General features: G+C 43.4%; 1 protein-coding gene across 3 annotated transcripts; it reads left to right on the top strand.

Moving 5' to 3' along the window:
* The first annotated feature begins 586 nt into the window (after positions 1 to 586).
* On the top strand, positions 587 to 21303 carry LOC106604865 (serine/threonine-protein phosphatase 2A 55 kDa regulatory subunit B gamma isoform). Of its 3 annotated transcripts, XM_014199946.3 has the most exons (10): positions 587 to 1272; positions 4193 to 4353; positions 7602 to 7699; positions 7972 to 8137; positions 8579 to 8691; positions 11241 to 11418; positions 13744 to 13908; positions 14299 to 14468; positions 19073 to 19164; positions 19330 to 21303. In XM_014199946.3, the coding sequence occupies exons 2-10, from the start codon at positions 4272 to 4274 to the stop codon at positions 19607 to 19609; spliced, it is 1344 nt and encodes a 447-aa protein (XP_014055421.1). In that variant the 5' UTR covers positions 587 to 1272; positions 4193 to 4271; the 3' UTR covers positions 19610 to 21303. The 3 variants fall into 3 exon arrangements, with proteins under 3 accessions (XP_014055421.1, XP_014055423.1, XP_014055424.1); XM_014199948.3 differs by lacking the exon at positions 4193 to 4353; XM_014199949.3 differs by lacking the exons at positions 587 to 1272; positions 4193 to 4353; positions 7602 to 7699; positions 7972 to 8137; positions 8579 to 8691 and adding an exon at positions 10648 to 10749.
* The last annotated feature ends 62 nt before the right edge of the window (positions 21304 to 21365 follow it).

Genomic DNA, 21365 nt, shown 5'->3' with positions numbered 1-21365 from the left:
AACCCAATGAAAAAATGATGTATTTTGCAAGATTTATGTGTGTTATAGTTTGTAATATTGTGCGTGCTTGTTAATGGAAAATAGTGTAGTCAAGGCTCCAGGTAAATCCTCCGGTCACTGTTATGCTTCACTTCTGCTGTATTTCATTCACAGCTAGCTGAACTGGTACAGCATACCTTCCTCTTTTCTCTTCTCTCTCCCTCCATCCCCCTCTTTTCCCCTCTGCCTCTCTCTCTCTCTCTCTCTCTCTCTCTCTCTCTCATCCATCACACCTCTTTTCCCCTCTGCCTCTCTCTCTCTCTCCCATCCATCCCCCACTTTCTCTTTTTCATCCTCTCTCTCTCTCTCTCTCTCCCTCTTGTCTCTAATCACCTGCAGTCAGTGGTCATGCATATCGCAGCTCGTCTTTGATTGGCCGAGCTGGTAGGAGTCTATTCTGATGTGTCACACACGTACTACAACAGCAGGATAGAACCTCCCTCCCTCCCTCCCTCCCCTCCCTCCCTCCCTCCCCTCCCTCCCTCCCTCCCTCCCTCCCTCTCTCTCTCTCTCTCTCTCTCTCTCTCTCTCTCTCTCGCTCTTTCTCTCTTTCTACCTCTCTTTCTCCCTCACACACACACACGCTCTCACACTCACACATACGCCAAAGCTGACACTGCAGCAGAAAAACAGGCCGGCAGGATTTCTCCCTGGCTGTAGCGTAGCGTCAGAGAAGGACTCCATTGGCTGAGAGAGAGAGAGAAGGACGGTCTTCGTGGTTGCTCTATCGAGGACTACCCGACCAGAGGCAACGGGCTGCGTGTGTGTGTTAATGTGTTAGGTCCGTGTGTGTGTGTGTGAGCACCGCAGCAGGAGCAGCAGCACTGCAGATGCTGACTGAGTCCGGGGCTCGGCTCAGCGCCTCATCCTCCCCTCCCCCCTCGGAGCATCGACGTAGAAAAGAAGATCCGCCGCTCTCAACCTCTGTGTGAGTGTGTCAGTGAACGTGCGTGCGGGTGTTAGTGTAAGAGCAGAGCTGGTGTGTCATTCACTGCTCTGCCAGCGTGTCCGCGTCGTCGGCCCTCTCCCTGTCCCAGAATGCTTCGCTCTGCGCCCCTGTGCTGAGGCGGCGTTGGGCAGTATGGGCGCTGCGCTGGCCGGGACCCCCCCCACGGATCTAAGCTGCCCCCCAGGGACGGGCGCACACCGCACCCCTGCTGATGGGCGAGGACACTGACACCACCCGAACGCTCAACCACGGCTTCCTCCGAGACCACAACTATGTGACTGAAGGTAATTACATTTTTTATTTATTTATTTATTTAACTAGGCAAGTCAGTTAAGAACAAATTCTTATTTACATTGACGGCCTACCGGGGAACAGTGGGTTAACTGCCCATGTTCAGGTGCAGAACGACACGTTTTTTACCTTGTCAGCTCAGAGATTCGATCCAGTAACCTTTCGGTTACTGGCCCAACGCTTTAACCACTAGGTTACCTGCCACCCCAGGCAAGAGAGAGGGTAAGGGTTCAGTGCGCGTGTGTATGTATGCGTGTGATCTATATATTGTATGCTTTGTGTGTGTGTGTGTGTGTGTGTCTGTTCTATGACTGTTTATGTAAGTTTATGTGTGTGTGAGAGAATGATTTATTTTTTGTTAATATAGGATGGATCTCTAATCTTTTATAAGAGGATTAATGATATTTCATACAAGTGAAAGTCACTTATAGTTGCTATAGCAGACCTAAACAGGGCCTGGAGCACTTCTCTCTCTGCTCTTTTCTTTTGTACTAATCTCTTTAAAATACCGATTTTGTCCTCTATTCTCTCCTCCCTCTCTCCTGTCATCCCTCTCCATCCTTTAGCTCGGATCTCTCCTTTATTTCTCATTCTCTCTCTCTCTCTCGTCCCTCTCTCGTCCCTCTGTGGTTGTGTCAGTATGTGATACTGTTCAAGGCCACACCTTTACCGTCAGAGCTCTGAGTCTGTCTAGGTGCGTGTGTACAGTATGTTTGTGTGTGCAGGAGGTGGACTGTTTGTATCTGTGCATTGTGCATACAGTACATGCATATCTGCAAGTGACTCATTTGTTTTTTTTCGGTCAAAAATGAAAGCACACCAGACGTTTTTACCGAAATCTAACATTATTGTATTACATGCATCCAAGTCCCCTCTGACATGGTACATTTATAGGATATATACTAATAACACATTTAATACCGGTGAATGTTTAGCTCTAAACCCTCTCGCTCTCTCTCTTTCTCTTTCTCTCTCTCGCTCTCTCTCTCTCTCTCTCTCACACTGGTTGTTGTTGAGTGTGCGTGGGCGGGCGGGCGGGCACCTGACCGCCGAGTGACGTGCGTCAGAACAGAGGAGGAAGTTGTCTGTGTTTCATCATGGTATCAGAGTTCAGGATTAATCTTCCAATATCCCTCTGTACTCCTGTTAATCTGAACTATACACTGCTAATCTGGCGGGAACACTGGGCTGTTTTCACACAGCAACATTGTTCAGCAGCATGACTCGGAGAGGCAGAGATTATAATTCCAGACTGTTAAGGGGTCGTGAGCCTTGCATGTCCCTCTCTCGATAATCCCATTACATCCTGTGTTTCTTTCTGTTGCTTATATAATTTCACTTACACTGGACTGTGTTTGTGTTAGTGTGTATGAATGAACAATGTCTCATACAGGAGTGTGTGCGAGTGCGTGTAATACTTCTGCCTCTGAAATACTTCTTTCTCTGTGTGTGAATGGATACTGAACGTGTTTTCCATTGAATGCACTCTGTCTTCCATACATCATCCATCCATCACCATGGAAACTGAACAGGAAGATAAACACGGTGTGTTCGGAGTGGCCTTGGGTGATTGACAGGTTAGCCCCGCCCTCTAATAATAGCCAAATTAATTAATCAAATCACAGCCAGTCACTGATTATTCACAGAGAGCAGAAATACAGGCCTACGTGACTCCTATCCAGACAAAGAGGTGTAATGTATTAGCGGGACCATTCACCTAGTCCTCAAGCATACATCATAGTATTTGCATACTATGATGGTAATATAGTATGTCTCTGAAAATCTTCAAGAGAAGATAGTTTTATAGAATATATACTATGGCGTTTTAGTATCTTTGGAGTGTAGACATGAGTGTAGACACACAGGAATAAACAGATCCCATAGTCCCAGGAGGATTAGGATGTTGTATGTCCCGGTATACAATATGCTTCAGCATCATCCCCCTCCTCTTCCATCTGACTCTATCTCTCCACTTCCCCCAGTCTTCCTCCCATCTAACCCTCTTTCGTCTATTCCTCCACCCCCTCTCCATTCTTCTCCTGGTGTTACTCATTACATAGGCTAGTGATGAACAATTAACAGAACTATATTCATCCCTATTCAATAACTTTTTGTCTGTGTCTGTGTTTTTGTGTGTGTGTGTGTGTGTGTGTTTGTGTGTGTGTGTGTGTGTGGTGTGTGTGTGTGTGTGTGTGTGTGTGTGTGTGTGTGTGTGTGTGTGTGTGTGTGTGTGTGTGTCTGCTCTACATTTTTTTTTTTTGTAGTAGTGTTTGTGATTTTCTGTCTGTTACTGTATATACAGTATGTGTTTGTGTGTATGTCTATCTTTTAGTGTGTGTGTTTGCTGTACGTGTGTGTGTATATGTATGTGCACACACAGCAGTGTATCTGTAGCAATGTCAGCTATGAGGCCTCTCCAGTCTCCAGGGGTTTTCTGCCCTAGGCGCAAAGAGGGGAGGATATTTAACCCCCTCACACTCCCCCTCTCTCCCCCCTCCTGCCCTATAGAGTTTTTCTCTCTCCCTCTCCTCTCCTCTCCTCTCCTCTCCTCTCCTCTCCTCTCCTCTCCTGTCCTGTCCTTTGGCTGCGGGTGCCAGGACAGTGGCGTTAGGATGGTGAAACAGACACGTTCATGATAATAATATCACAAAACCATGACAACGTGCATGATTTGTTTGAATCAGTCACTACAGTACTAACAATGTCACCATTACTTTCATAGTAGTGCAGATGAAGGAAAGTGGACACTTTAGACATTTGAGATGCACCACAAGTCAACCACCCTCCCTCCCTCCCTCCCTCCCTCCCTCCCCTCCCTCCCTCCCTCCCTCCCTCCCTCCCTCCCTCCCTGTGTAATCCCTTTGGATGGTTGTGATGCAGTGTAATGGAGACCCTACTGCCCCCCTCTTGCAGGGCTGCTCGTGGCTTTTGCCTGAAGAGCCCCGCCCCGCCAGGCCCCGCCTCTTCCCCTCTCCCGGACTCCTCCCCCAGGATGTTGAACCCCATCCAGGTCCTGTGCTCCGACATCACTTCCCTCTCTCTGGAGCCCGAGCCGTTTGCCTCTTACACTGAAGGTGTGTTTATACTGTATACCGTATAAATGAATGACCAATGAATCACTTATTCAGATACATCGAGACCCAGAGCACTGTGTGTGCGTGTGTGTGCACATGTGCGTGCGTGCGTGCTTGTGTGCGTGTGCGTGCGTAAGTCTATATGTCTGTCTGTGTGTGTCTTTGTGTGAGTGTGTGTACGAGGGACTGTCTATTTGTCCATCTGTGTGAATATATGCGGGACTGTTTGTGTCGAGTGTGTGACTGTGTGTCTGTCTCTGTGTGCATCTGTCTCTGTGAGTGTATGTATCTCAGCGTGTGTATGTGTGCGTGTGTGTCATTGATTTCCTGAAATAGAGTTTGACCAGACGAACTCCAGTCTCACAGAGGACGTGTCTTTTCCTACACTCATTATCGCCGGAGTCAATGCTGTAGGGCAGAGGACTATCCCTGCACACACCTATCCATCCATTCCTCATGGGGATTTTAGACATCTATATGGCTAATATGGATTCGGTATAGATACGGTATAGTTTTGACATAGAATCTAATCCTTGACATGTATAGGGGCTATATGAGTATGTATTGTAGATATATGACATATCAGAGCTCTCCTCTCTCTCTCTCTCTCTCTCTCCTCTCTCTCCGGTGCTAATAGATTGTTTCCATAACCAAGCATCTCCCTCTTTATTTCGGAGGGTGATTGAGTGTATGTGGACAGACACGTACAAACACACAGCCCCGCCCGCCCACACGTCCCCTGCTAGGTGTTGGGTTTGGTATTATTAGTTTGACCATGCTGTTAAGAGAGTGGTATTGGCAGTAATGTTTACCCAGACCAGAGATTGCAATAATTGGAACAGTAGGACGCCTCATCCTCCCTTCGTTCTCCCTCCCCCCCAAAACGGACTACCTACCATCCTTATCGACCCTTCAGCACTTTGTGTCCGTGTTGGTGTGTGCGTCACAGTGTGTGCATTCGTGCTTATGTGCTGGTGTGTGAAAAGTATCTTATGATTTGGTTCTGGGTGCTGAGATTAGTGTGGGAAGGACACGTGCGTGTTTACGTGTTCGTTTTGTGACGGACATGTTCATTAGCGTGCACGTTTGTATGTAACAGAGGAGGCCGGTGGGAGGAGCTTTACCACATATTTGACACCGTTCCAATCATTCCAGCCATTACAATGACCCCGTCCTCCTATACCTCTTCCCACCAGCCTCCACTGGTATGTCTGTGTGTGTACGGGGACAATGCGTGCTTGTGTATACGCTCAGAGTGTAGTTAGGTGATGAGTCAGTCAGCACGGCCACTTGTACCAGTGTTCTGGATCTCTGGTCGGTGGGTCCTGATGGTAATTGAATGGGAGACCAGGCCGGCTATGACACCACAGGACACATCCACTCAGCTTCCCACTGCGCCACAGAGCTGTGATATGGACTCTGCAGGGACTCTGCACGGGGAGGGAATCTCTGCTTGGACCAACAGTACTGCTGCGGTACACTTCCATAGGGTCGGTGATGTGTGTCGCAGTAGTGAGAGAGAGGAGAGAGAGAGAGAGAAAGTGCTCCATATTCCATTTAGCTACTGTATGTCTGCTCTCTGGTGATGCTTAGATGAGCTTGATGTGCGTGTGCTTGGAGAAACTGTACGTGCTGTGTGTGCGCGCCTTGATGTGTGTGCTCTGAGATATATGGGTGTGAGAGCAACTGCGTATGTACTGTGAGGCCTGGGTGTCCTGTGTGTCCTGTGTGTTTTGTGTGTGTGTGTGTGTGTGTGTGTGTGTGTGTGTGTGTGTGTGTGTGTGTGTGTGTGTGTGTGGCGGCGGCCCGTGCAGTGAGTTGCTGCGACGGCGCTCCAGATTTAATTTGGGCTGTTTTGTGGGCTAGGCACGGCAGGCCCATTATGTCCCCCAGATTGATGATTCCTGCTTCCCCTGCTACTGTCTTCCTCTCCTACCGGGCTGCTGCTGCTGCTAGAGCCAGACCACTTCAGCCTGTTGCCATGGCAACCCCATGCACGAGCAATACCCCCCCACTCCTCCAGTCCTCCACTCCCCTGTGCACACACACACACAAACACGCAAACGCACGCACATTGCTCCACTATTTGTCAGGCAGAGAGAGAGAGAGGGGGAGCGAGCGAGAGACAGAGAGAGAGAGAGAGAGAGGGAGACAGAGAGAGAGAGAGAGAGGGGGAGCGAGCGAGAGAGAGACAGAGAGAGAGAGGGAGACAGAGAGAGAGAGGGAGCGAGAGAGAGAGAGAGAGACAGAGAGAGAGAGAGAGAGAGAGAGAGAGAGAGAGACAGAGAGAGAGAGAGAGAGAGAGAGAGAGAGAGAGAGAGAGAGAGAATTATTTTCATAACAGCAGTTCTGTTATTATTATCAGTACTATGATTTATAGACACTTTACTAATGGTTAATGGTTTATACACAGTTTATAAGCAGACCTCTTTATTCAAATGACCTATTATCAATAGAACCAGTTAGGCTGTGTGCACCCTCAGTGGGGTCGGCTACAACCGGATGCATCTGTTTTCTTTAGGGGAAATGGAACGCGAGCCTGTGACGCGACTTCCGCTTTTGGGCGTTAACAAGGCAACACTCCGTCTTAACTCCTCCTCCGCATTCACTGGATTGGTTGAACAGTGTCGAAGACGACCTCTCCCGACAGTTTTTTTTCTTCTTCTCTCTCTCGTCAGGCCATTCAAACTGAATCAGGCTTTCCACTGACTGTGAATACCACTGTAATCGAATGTAAGATTGAATCAGTCACCGGGAAGTAAGAGATGCTTTCTGACAGGAAGGTCCCTGTCTGCTACAACAGGCCTTCTCCTCCTCAGACTGGCCTGTAGTGTCTCAGGAAGACACTGGGACGGTTAGTAGAGTTCGGAGGGTTAGGAGAGTTCACGTAGCAACATTCACTCTTCACTCAACGCCGTTCACTGTTCAGTTTGTAGCTGGGCATCAGTGTTGTCGCAGTATGTCAGAAGCAAGCTTAGATAACAACACCTTTGTCTGATGTGAGATTTTCTGTGTGTGGGTGTATATTTATGTGTGGGTGGGTTTAGTTAAATGTTCCTTTTTATTCATTTATGTCGTTACTTGCTGCATTGTTGGGTGATGCTGCTTACAGTGCCAGCTGATAACGAACAATTCATTATGGTGAATGTTTATCTTCGTTCTGTTTGCTTATAGCTACTCTTTCTCTCCCTTCTCCATTCTCTCTCCCTCCATCTCTTTCTCCCTCCCTCTCTCTTTCCTGTCTGCAGCTGATATCATCTCCACTGTAGAGTTCAACCACACTGGAGAGCTCCTGGCCACAGGGGATAAGGGGGGGCGAGTGGTCATCTTCCAGAGGGAACCTGAGGTAGGTACACACACACACACACACACACACACACACACACACACACACACACACACACACACACACACACACACACACACACACACACACACACACACACACACATACAGCCACGCAGACCTGGTACTGTGTGTGTTCATTCGGCGTTCGCTTCAGTTTTAAGCAACTTCATGAAATAACTACAGTTCAGATTGAATTGACTCCAGCACTACACTACACGTGTGTGTGTGTGTGTGTGTGTTGGATCGAACTCTCTCTCTATCTTGCTGCAGTGTAAGACAGAGCCGTACTCCCAGGGAGAGTATAATGTCTACAGCACATTCCAGAGCCACGAGCCGGAGTTTGATTACCTTAAGAGTCTGGAGATCGAGGAGAAGATCAACAAGATACGATGGCTGCCTCAGCAGAACGCCGCCCACTTCCTCCTTTCCACCAATGGTGAGGGACCTCTGCCTTAGCACCAGGAAGCTATTAGAATGTTAGTGTAATAACATGGCAATATCATTTGCAATCCTCCATACATTGTCAATGTAATTCCCATATGACCTGCTTCATACACTGGTAGATGCACCACTCATGGTCTACATTGAATCTACCTATCCCTCTAGCTTTTTAACTGACCACAGATGAGATGATTTGAAACATATGATAGTTGATTGCCGTGTCTGTCTCACAGATGAGATGGTCTGAGGCATATGATTGGGGAATTATCCTGTCTGTCAGACAAGGATGTTTGAGGCATATGCTAGGTTCATTGTGCTGCCGGTCTCTCAGATAAGTCGTCTGAGGCATATGATTGGCTGATTGCCCTGTCTGTCTCTTAGATAAGGCTATTGAAGTTGTATGATTGGTGTATTGTGCTGTCTGTCTGTCTATCAGATAAGACCATTAAGCTATGGAAGGTGAGTGAGCGTGACAAGAGGCCTGAAGGCTACAACCTGAAGGATGAGGAGGGCAGGATAAAGGACCTCTCCACTGTCACCTCACTACAGGTAGACACATTTTATTTTCTCAGCCTATCTATCTATCTATCTATCTATCTATCTATCTATCTATCTATCTATCTATCTATCTATCTATCTATCTATCTATCTATCTTATCGTTATCATGTCACCCTGGACCCTTTCTTTCTTTCTTTCTTTCTTTCTTTCTCCCTTTCCTTTCTTTCTTTCTTTCTTTCTTTCTTTCTTTCTTTCTTTCTTTCTTTCTTTCTTTCTTTCTTTCTTTCTTTCTTTCTTTCTTTCTTTCTTTCTTTCTTTCTTTCCATTGTATCTACAGTGCCTTGCAAATATATTCACCCTGTTGGTGTTTTTCCTATTTTGTTGTAATGGGCATACACAAAATAGTCCAAAATGAAAAAAAATACTTGTTTAATTTTTTTGTTGTTGTTTTAAACGGAAAAGTGGTGGGTGCATACCTATTCACCCCCTTTGCTATGAAGCTCCAAAATAAGATCTGGTGCAACCAATTACATTCAGAAGTCACATAATTAGTTAAATAAAGTCCACCTGTGTGCAATCTAAGTGTCACATGATCTCAGTATATATACACCTGTTCTGAAAGGCCCCAGAGTCTGCGACACCACTAAGCAAGGGGCACCACCAAGCAAGTGGCGCTATGAAGACCAAGGAGCTCTCCAAACATGTCAGGGACAAAGTTGTGGAGAAGTACAGATCAGGGTTGGGTTATAAAAAAATATCTGAAATGTTGAACATCCCACGGAGCCCCATTAAATACATTATTAAAAAATGGAAAGAATATGACACCACAACAAACCTGCCAAGAGAGGGCTGCCCACCAAAACTCACAGACCAGGCAAGGAGGACATTAATCAGAGGCAACAAAGAGACCAAAGATAACCCTGAAGGAGTTGCAAAGCTCCACAGCGGAGATTGGAGTATCTGTCCGTAGGACCACTTTAAGAATAAAATAAGCAAACATGTTTGGTGTTCGCCAAAAGGCATGTGAGAGACTCCCCAAACATATGGAAGAAGGTACTCTGGTCAGATGAGACTAAAATTTAGCTTTTTGGCCATCAAGGAAAACGCTTTGTCTGGCGCGAACCCAACAACTCTCATCACCCTGAGAACACCATCCATGATGCTGCCACCACCATGCTGTGGGGATGTTTTTCATCGGCAGGGACTGGGAAACTGGTCAGAATTGAAGGAATGATGGATGGCGCTAAATACAAGGAAAATTTTGAGGGAAACCTGTTTCAGTCTTCCTGAGATTTGAGACTGGGCTGGAGGTTCACCTTCCAGCAGGACAATGACCCTAAGCATACTGCTAAAGCAACACTCGAGTGGTTTAAGGGGAAACATTTAAATGTCTTGGAATGGCCTAGTCAAAGCCCAGACCTCAATCCAATTGAGTATCTGTGGTATGACTTAAAGATTGCTGTACACCAGCGGAACCCATTCAACTTGAAGGAGCTGGAGCAGTTTTGCCTTGAAGAATGGGCAAAAATCCCAGTGGCTAGATGTGTCAAGCTTATAAAGACATACCCCAAGAGACTTGCAGCTGTAATTGCTGCAAAAGGTGGCTCTACAAAGTATTGACTTTGGGTGATTGAATAGTTATACACGCTCAAGTTTTCAGTTTTTTCGTTTTTTTCTTGTTTATTTCACGATAAAAAATATTTTGCATGGTGGTAGGCTTGTTGTGTAAATCAAATCCCCCCCAAAAATCTATTTTAATTCCAGGTTGTAAGGCAACAAAATATAAAAAAGGCCAAGGGGGTGAATACTTTCGCAAGCCACTGTATGTTCTGTATGTTATGTCTGTGTTACATGCACACACACACACACACACACACACATACACACACAAACACATGCGCACACATACACACACTCACTCACACACGCACGCACGCGTTCTAGTTCGGACAGCATAAGTAGGTCAGTGGTGCGTTTATAAAAGTGGGTCATTGGCACAAGGTTTATGTATGTTTGTCTGCTTGGCAACAGTAAATACTGCCAGCTGTTATGGCCAGAGAAAATAACAGACTATCATTTTCTCCACAAGCGATATCACATTTTTACAGGTATTCCTAATGGTTTTTCTCTGTGGTTTTCCATTTGTGCTCTCTTTAAAGATACAATTATTTCGAAGCTCCCATTTTGGACAAATCTTGATTCTATGAATGTAAAACCTTATTTGATCTCATAATTTTGAGTCTACTCACCACATAGTACATTTCTCTGTGTTTTGTGACTGTATCTTCTGTGTTGTGTTTTCAGACTGTGTCTTCTGTGTTGTGTTTTGTGACTGTGTCTTCTGTGTTGTGTTTTCAGACTGTATCTTCTGTGTTGTGTTTTGTGACTGTATCTTCTGTGTTGTGTTTTGTGACTGTATCTTCTGTCTTGTGTTTTGTGACTGTGTCTTCTGTGTTGTGTTTTCAGACTGTATCTTCTGTGTTGTGTTTTGTGACTGTATCTTCTGTGTTGTGTTTTCAGACTGTATCTTCTGTGTTGTGTTTTGTGACTGTATCTTCTGTGTTGTGTTTTCTGACTGTATCTTCTGTACTCTGTCTAGGTGCCGGTGTTGAAGCCCATGGATCTGATGGTGGAGGTGAGTCCTCGGCGTGTGTTTGCCAACGCCCACACCTACCACGTCAACTCCATCTCCGTCAACTCCGACCACGAGACCTACATGTCAGCTGACGACCTGAGGATCAACCTCTGGCATCTGGGCATCACCGACCGCAGCTTCAGTATCCTTAAGATCAGACTATTGCTCAACACACACACACACACACACACACACACACACACACACACACACACACACACACACACACACACACACACACACACACACACACACACACACACACACACACACACACACGCACAAATGAACCTACTCACATATAGACACAGATTCCAACAGAACACACAAAGTGACGTGGGGGAGGGGAATGGTTGCAGAGGAGTGAAAATGCAGCTTAATTAATTATTAAAACTGTACCATGAATATTTCACTCCTTTTCTGGATTATAATGCGGCTCAATAGAACACACACACACTCCTCGCCCCAGACAGGATTTGCGTTGGTACAATTCAGATACATTTGGGATTATCCTCCCACTACTCCTAGAGGTGTATATGTGTATAATAGTATATGCATTGATATCAGTGTGTTTTCACATATCATTTTTAATATGCACTGCATGTACAGTACCAGTCAAAAGTTTTAGAACACCTACTCATTCAAGGGTTTTTCTTTATTCTTACTCTTTTCTACATTGTAGAATAATATTGAAGACATCAAAACTATGAAATAACACATAAGGAATCATATAGTAACCAAAAAACGTGTTAAACAAATCAAAATATATTTTAGATGTTAAATTCTTCAAAGTAAACACCATTTGCCTTGATGACATCTTTGCACACTCTTGGCATTCTCTCAACCACGTTCACCTGGAATGCTTTTCCAACAGTCTTGAAGGAGTTCCCACATATGCTGAGCACTTGTTGGCTGCTTTTCCTTCACTCTGCAGTCCAACTCATCCCAAACCATCTCAATTGGGTTGAGGTCGGGTGATTGTGGAGGCCAGGGCATCTGATGCAGCACTCCGTCACTCTTTTTTTTTGGTCAAATAGCCCTTACACAGCCTGGAGGTGTGTTGCGTCATTGTCCTGTTGATTAAGAAATTATAGTCCCACTAAGCGCAAACCAGTTGTCACGGCTGTCAAAAGGATCGGACCAAAGTGCAGCGTGGTTGTAGTTCCACATTTTATTAAATCCATGAAACTTTTGCAATACACAAAACAACTGAATTTACAAAAACAACAAACCGTGACGCAGAGCGAAACAGACACTACTCAAAAGATAATCACCCACAAACCCAGGAAGAAAACCCTACTTAAATATGATGTCCAATCAGAGGTAACGAGGACCAGCTGCCTCCAATTGGAGATCAACCCAAAAGCCCCAACATAGAAATAGAAAAACTAGAACTTAAACATAGAAATAGAAAACATAGAAAAGCACAAAACACCCCCTGTCACGCCCTGACCTACTCTACCATAGAAAATCACATCTTACTATGGTCAGGACGTGACACCAGATGGGATAGCGTATCGCTGCAGAATGCTGTGGTAGCCGTGCTGGTTAATAAGTGTGCCTTGATGTTTTTTATGACTGCACTTGAAGAAACTTTCAAAGTTCTTGAAATGTTCCAGATTGATTGACCTTCATGTCTTAAATTAATCATGGACTGTCATTTCTCTTTGCTTATTTGAGCTGTTCATGACATAATATGGACTTGGTCTTTTACCAAATAGGGCTATCTTCTGTATACCACCCCTACTCTGTCACATCACAACAGATTGGCTCAAATGAAATTCCACAAATTAACTTTTAACAAGGCAGACCTGTTAATTGAAATGCATTCCAGGTGACTACTTCATGAAGATGGTTGAGAGAATGCCAAGAGTGTGCAAAGCTTTCATCAAGGCAAAGGCTGGCTACTTTGAAGAATCTCAAATATAAAATATATTTACATTTGTTGAACAATTTTTTGGTTACTTTATGATTCCATATGTGTTATTTGTAGAAAAAAGTAAAAATAAAGAAAAACCCTTGAATGAGTAGATGTGTCCAAACTTTTGACAGGTACTGTATGTGTACTATGTTTTTAATCAAACACAAACACACAAAATCAAATTAGTTTGTATGCTGTATTATATTGTATATTATAAACTGGGTGTTTCGAGCCCTGAATGCTGATTGGCTGACAGCCGTGGAAAATCAGAACGTATACCACGGGTATGACAAAACATTTATTTTACAGCTCTAAGTTGGTAGCCAGTTTATAACAATAAGGCACCTCGGAGGTTTGTGGTATACCACGGCTAAGGGCCTGTATCCAGGCGCGTTGCGTTGCGGCAGGCATAAGAACAGCCCTTAGCCGTGGTATATTGGCCATATACCACACCCCCTCGTGCTTTATTGCGTAATTGTTTAATTATTATCATAATGTGTGTGTATACAGTACTCTCTGCTGTAGTCCTGAACCCCTGTGCCCCAGACATCGTGGACATTAAGCCAGTGAACATGGAGGATCTGACAGAGGTGATAACAGCAGCAGAGTTCCACCCTCACCACTGTAACCTGTTGGTCTATAGCAGCAGTAAGGGAACTCTACGTCTCTGTGACATGAGAGAGGCCGCACTGTGTGACAAACACTCCAAACGTGAGTACTCCCACACACAGACATAGACATACAGACAGACATAGCCTACCATCAGACATACACACACATTTTGTTCTTCTATTCCATTCAAAATGAACCCTAACCCGTAACGCAAACACTAAACCTAACTCCTAGCCCTAAACCTAACCACTAACCCTTACCCTAATTGTAACCCTAAACCAAACCCCTAAGCTTAAAATAGACTTCGACCTCATGGGAACATGGGAAATGTCCCCACTAGGGAGAATTTTCCTTGTTTTACTATCCTTGTTGGGACTTTTGTGGATTTTAAGTCCCCACAAGGATAGGAGAACCAACCCACCCCCACACACACACACTACCCCCACCTCTACCCCCAAACACTCATCCCCCTCTCCTCTCCTCCTCTAGTGTTTGAGGAGCCGGAGGACCCCAGTAACCGCTCCTTCTTCTCGGAAATCATCTCGTCTGTGTCGGACGTCAAGTTCAGCCACAGCGGGCGCTACCTGCTGACCAGAGACTACCTCACCGCCAAGGTGTGGGACCTCAACATGGAGAACAAGCCCCTGGAGATATATCAAGTGAGGAGCTCAACTTCACTATCAGCACAAAGACATAGACAGTATAGTAATAGTATACTATCACAGAGACATAGACAGTAATAGTATACTATCACAGAGACATAGACAGTAATAGTATACTATCACAGAGACATAGACAGTATACTATTACTATCACAGAGACATAGACAGTATACTATTACTATCACAGAGACATAGACAGTATACTATTACTATCACAGAGACATAGACAGTATACTATTACTATCACAGAGACATAGACAGTACACTATTACTATCACAGAGACATAGACAGTACACTATTACTATCACAGAGACATAGACAGTATACTATTACTATCACAGAGACATAGACAGTATACTATTACTATCACAGAGACAGTATACTATTACTATCACAGAGACATAGACAGTATACTATTACTATCACAGAGACAGTATACTATTAATATCACAGAGACATAGACAGTATACTATTACTATCACAGAGACAGTATACTATTAATATCACAGAGACATAGACAGTATACTATTACTATCACAGAGACATAGACAGTATACTATTACTATCACAGAGACAGTATACTATTACTATCACAGCGACAGTATACTATTAATATCAGAGACATAGACAGTATACTATTAATATCACAGAGACATAGACAGTATACTATTACTATCACAGCGACAGTATACTATTAATATCACAGAGACATAGACAGTATACTATTACTATCACAGAGACATAGACAGTACACTATTACTATCACAGAGACATAGACAGTACACTATTACTATCACAGAGACATAGACAGTATACTATTACTATCACAGAGACATAGACAGTATACTATTACTATCACAGAGACAGTATACTATTACTATCACAGAGACATAGACAGTATACTATTACTATCACAGAGACAGTATACTATTAATATCACAGAGACATAGACAGTATACTATTACTATCACAGAGACAGTATACTATTAATATCACAGAGACATAGACAGTATACTATTACTATCACAGAGACATAGACAGTATACTATTACTATCACAGAGACAGTATACTATTACTATCACAGAGACATAGACAGTATACTATTACTATCACAGAGACAGTATACTATTAATATCACAGAGACATAGACAGTATACTATTACTATCACAGAGACAGTATACTATTAATATCACAGAGACATAGACAGTATACTATTACTATCACAGAGACATAGACAGTATACTATTACTATCACAGAGACAGTATACTATTACTATCACAGAGACAGTATACTATTACTATCACAGAGACATTGACAGTATACTATTACTATCACAGAGACAGTATACTATTACTATCACAGCGACAGTATACTATTAATATCACAGAGACATAGACAGTATACTATTAATATCACAGAGACATAGACAGTATACTATTACTATCACAGCGACAGTATACTATTAATATCACAGAGACATAGACAGTATACTATTAATATCACAGAGACATAGACAGTATGCTATTACTATCACAGAGATATAGACAGTACACTATTACTATCAGAGACATAGACAGTACACTATTACTATCACAGAGACAGAATACTATTACTATCACAAAGACATAGACAGTATACTATTACTATCACAGAGACATAGACAGTACACTATTACTATCACAGAGACAGTATACTATTACTATCACAGAGACATAGACAGTATACTATTACTATCACAGAGACATAGACAGTACACTATTACTATCACAGAGACATAGACAGTACACTATTACTATCACAGAGACATAGACAGTACACTATTACTATCACAGAGACATAGACAGTATACTATTACTATCACAGAGACATAGACAGTATACTATTACTATCACAGAGACAGTATACTATTACTATCACAGAGACATAGACAGTATACTATTACTATCACAGAGACAGTATACTATTAATATCACAGAGACATAGACAGTATACTATTACTATCACAGAGACAGTATACTATTAATATCACAGAGACATAGACAGTATACTATTACTATCACAGAGACATAGAGAGTATACTATTACTATCACAGAGACAGTATACTATTACTATCACAGAGACAGTATACTATTAATATCACAGAGACATAGACAGTATACTATTACTATCACAGAGACATTGACAGTATACTATTACTATCACAGAGACAGTATACTATTACTATCACAGCGACAGTATACTATTAATATCACAGAGACATAGACAGTATACTATTAATATCACAGAGACATAGACAGTATACTATTACTATCACAGCGACAGTATACTATTAATATCACAGAGACATAGACAGTATACTATTAATATCACAGAGACATAGACAGTATGCTATTACTATCACAGAGATATAGACAGTACACTATTACTATCAGAGACATAGACAGTACACTATTACTATCACAGAGACAGAATACTATTACTATCACAAAGACATAGACAGTATACTATTACTATCACAGAGACATAGACAGTACACTATTACTATCACAGAGACAGTATACTATTACTATCACAAAGACATAGACAGTATACTATTACTATCACAGAGACATAGACAGTACACTATTACTATCACAGAGACAGTATACTATTACTATCACAGAGACATAGACAGTACACTATTACTATCACAGAGACATAGACAGTATTCTATTACTATCACAGAGACATAGACAGTACACTATTACTATCACAGAGATATAGACAGTACACTATTACTATCACAGAGACATAGACAGTATACTATTACATGGACAGTATACTATTACATGGACAGTATACTATTACTATAGCAGAGATATAGACAGCATACTATTACTATCAGCACAGATTCATTACCCTAACGTAGCAGGCGTAAAAAATAAACGCCTGAAACCAGATCCCCTACATACTAGTCTTGACGAGAAGAACAAAAACTGACCCGGGGGGAGGTTATTTTCTGCACTGTTCAACCAATCCAGTAAATGTGGAGGAGGAGTTAAGATGGAGTGTCGCCATGTTACTGTCCAAAAGCAGAAGGCACGTCACAGGATCTCTTTCCAGAGACTACGGAGACGTAGACAGTTTGTGTACTACTACTATTAGCATATACAGTAAGCTATGCGAGTGTGCGTGCATTGTGCAAAGCACACGTGGGCCAAATATGTATTGACATATTATTAGGATTGTGGAACTGTCGAATAAGCCATGCATTGATGTCAGTCGGGGAGATCTGTCTGAAAATGGAATTGATGTTTTCGGAGCTCAAGTTGCTGGGCTCTCATATGCATGTGTTTAGTATGTGTGTGTAGCGTGTGTTACACATGTTTAGCCTCTGGGCCTGAATGTCAATGCCTCTATACATACATAGGGTCTACTACCACTCACTTTGCTGATAGCAACTTCATTGAGGAAAAGTTGAACTTACTATGACTGTGATATGTGATTGTCTCGCCTAGTTCCCTTAAGATGAATGCACTAGGCTGTTAGTCAATCGGAATAAGAGCTAAATGTCTGCTAAATGACTAACATTGAAAATGCATGTGTATGTAACATCTGTATATGTATGTAACATCTGTATATGTTGTGTATGATACACGCGTTCCTGTATGTTCAGTGTGTGTTTAGCGTGATTAAGGAAATAATGAGTGCACGTGATACGTGTGTAGTGTGTATATAGGCGTGCGCGTGTTGTGTGCCCGTGTAGTGTGTGTGCGTGCGCGTGTGGCATGCTCTGCTGTGCAGTGCAGGAGTGGGTGGTTAAGATGTGCTGGTGCTATTTATAGCCAGGAGCTCCACTCATAAACTGCACTGGGAGAGAGTGGGGGGGGGGGGGGATACCTTACTGAGACCTACCCATATCTGCAATGCAGCAAGGAGACAGAGAGAGAGAGAGGTGGGAGATGGGTGAGAATGAGGGACTCTCAAACTCTGTATTTCCTCATTTGGCTGGGTTTACTCATGTATTGCCTTCATTGAAATGAATTGCGAAAGGGAGGGGAGGGAGAGAGGATGAGGGGGAGAAAAGGGTAACAGACAAAATAACAAAAGGTCAAAAAGGAAATAAACGAGGGAGTGGAGAGGGGTGGGTTGTCAGGGGAGAGAACAGGCAATGTTCACTTTAACACAACATATTTTCATTGGTCAGAGAGAACGGTATGGAAACAAACATGTCAATATGGTTTGATTTACAACCAAACTGTGACCATGGTTTGGTCGTAGAGGGATTGACCATGAATTGACCGCTGACCCTATGCAGAGAGTCCATTAAGCTTAGTATGTATAAAGATTTCATTGTACATATCAGGCCCTTGCATCACCATGCACAGAGAGAGACAGAGAGACAGAGTGTGTGTGTGTGTCCGTGTCCCCTAAGTGGATTAGATTACAATGTGGTTCAGTAGTTCTCCACATTCTCAGAATGAATATCCTGTGTTAACGTTAGTTGACAGAGCTACGTCTGTGTGAGTACTATGCCGTGGATTCTGTGTCCGGTCTGTGTTGGCTGTGTTGGCTGTGAACGGTGTGTTGATTAAATCTTGGTGTGTGTTCCTGCAGGTGCATGATTACCTCCGCAGCAAGCTGTGCTCCCTTTATGAGAACGACTGCATCTTCGACAAGTTTGAGTGTGCCTGGAACGGCTCAGACAGGTAGGCGAAGAGTGTGTGTGTGTGTGTGTTTTTTTTGTTGCCCTTGCCGTTCTTACTACCCCTTTTAATTGTTCAGGGAGTGAATGTGTGTGCACTTTGTGTTCAGCGTGCATGAGGGCAGAATTGGGCTTCTAGAGTCTTTTCTCTCCATCCCCCCTCTCCCAGTGTGATCATGACGGGGGCCTACAACAACTTCTTTCGGATGTTTGACCGGAACACAAAGCGTGACGTGACCCTGGAGGCGTCCAGGGAGAGCAGTAAGCCCCGGGCCGTTCTCAAGCCTCGCCGCGTCTGCCAGGGTGGGAAACGTCGCAAGGATGACATCAGTGTGGACAGCCTGGACTTCACCAAGAAGATCCTGCACACAGCCTGGCACCCCACGGAGAACATCATCGCCATCGCTGCCACCAACAACCTGTACATCTTCCAGGACAAATTCAACTAGGAGATGCACGGCCGAGAGAGGGAAAGCGCAGGAGGCTGGCGACACACACACACACACACACACACACACACTCTCCAGGCGACAGGGCGATACTGTGGAGACACGCTCCAGAGTGCTGCCTCCCACACTTCCAACTAATGAAGTCTATGAAGTCTCCCCCCCCCCCCCTGAAATACTGGATGGACCCGCCTCACCCTTGGGCCAAACAGGGGGAGCTGAATTACCCAATGAGAATGATGTTGGTTTATGGTTTCTCTTAGTCTTAATCATGGATGTGTTGACTGTTGACCTCTGGATTGTGGCTGATCTGATTGTGTTTGTTTCGCTATTGGTCATTTTTCCATTCCGAGGGATTGACCTCTTGGCAGGAGGAGCTTTTACATGCGTCTGTCTTTTTCTGTTCATCTGCCTCCATCCTCTTCTCTCCATCTGTATGTTTGTGCTCAGTCCAACCCCCCAGTCCCTCTCCTAAACTCTTAGAAAAAAAAGGATTTTTCAGCTGTCCCCGTGTCTCCTTTTTGGTTCAGGGTAGAATCCTTTTTGGTTCCAGGTAGAACCCTTTGTGGAAAGGGTTCTGAATGAAAGCCAAAATGGCTATACCTGGAACCAAAAAAGGTTATTCAAAAGGGTTGTCCTATGGGGACAGCCAAAGGACCATTTTAGGTTCTAGAGTGTTTCTAAGAGTGTACAGTCGGATTTGATCCTTGACATTGGTGTAAAAAACCCTTTGTGGTTCCTGGTGGTGACTATCGTGGAAACAGAACGTTTGCGTAATGTTGGATGGATGTTTCAAGTTTTATTATAGTTTTTCCCAGTTAAAAATCACCAATTCACATATTTTTGTAAATTCTCGTTAATGATGGTGGTAATATTGATGGTGATGACAATGACAGTTATTGGTATACGTATAACAGTGACATGTCACAGTTGGACTTGGGTTCCACTAGGCTGTCCGTCACAGCTTGGTGACATTTACTCCTTACGTTTCTGTTGATTGTGGACACTGCTGGGGGTCTTGGCTGTGTCGTGCGCTACTTTGCAATGAAACACAATTAATAAAGCAAAAACAAAGTCCAACAATCAAGCAAAAAAATATGCTGCATGATGAACAAAAATGATGTGTTTATATACATTTACTGGCTGCCTTTCTAATCATAAACAGGCTGTAAAAAGGCTTCTGGAGCTCTGCCTCTACACAGCACTAGTTACCATAGACAACAACAATGAGCTCTCCTTTTGTTTGTGTTTACAAGACACAAAAAGCATGTTTAACAGTGTTCGGTTTTTACGGTGTACATTTTGAAATGAAGCCGAAATTAAATCAGTTAAAAATTAAAGAAACTGAACCAGAGGAATTGGGAATGTTTTATCAGCGTTGTTATCTAGACCTTTAAAAGGGGCTGATTGGCTCTGCGACATATTGATAAGAAACAAACCTATCATCTGCAATGATGATGGTGTCCATGACAATGTGAGAGAGATTATTGCACTCTTCTCTCCAGCAATTTCATTTATTTATATATATTTTTGGAAACACCTGTCACTTGTGTTTGATTCCATGTCCTGCTGCCCTGGCATTGATTGACATCTTTTTTTTGTTCACGTATTTTCAAGAAGAAAAAAGTCAAATGAACAATTATAAATATGTTAATATGTTTTTTTTTTTCCTGAATAAAGATTTCAACTAAATTGCATCCTATGGGTTAGGGTTAGGCTGTGGTGTGTCTATTAAACGTCTGTCACTGCAGCCAAATCA

Source organism: Salmo salar, chromosome 05, assembly GCF_965601325.2.
Source record: "Salmo salar chromosome 05, fSalSal1, whole genome shotgun sequence".
Classification (NCBI taxonomy): domain Eukaryota; kingdom Metazoa; phylum Chordata; class Actinopteri; order Salmoniformes; family Salmonidae; genus Salmo; species Salmo salar.
The sequence above is the reverse complement of the archived record's forward strand: the minus strand, read 5'-3'. Positions and strand labels throughout refer to the sequence as shown.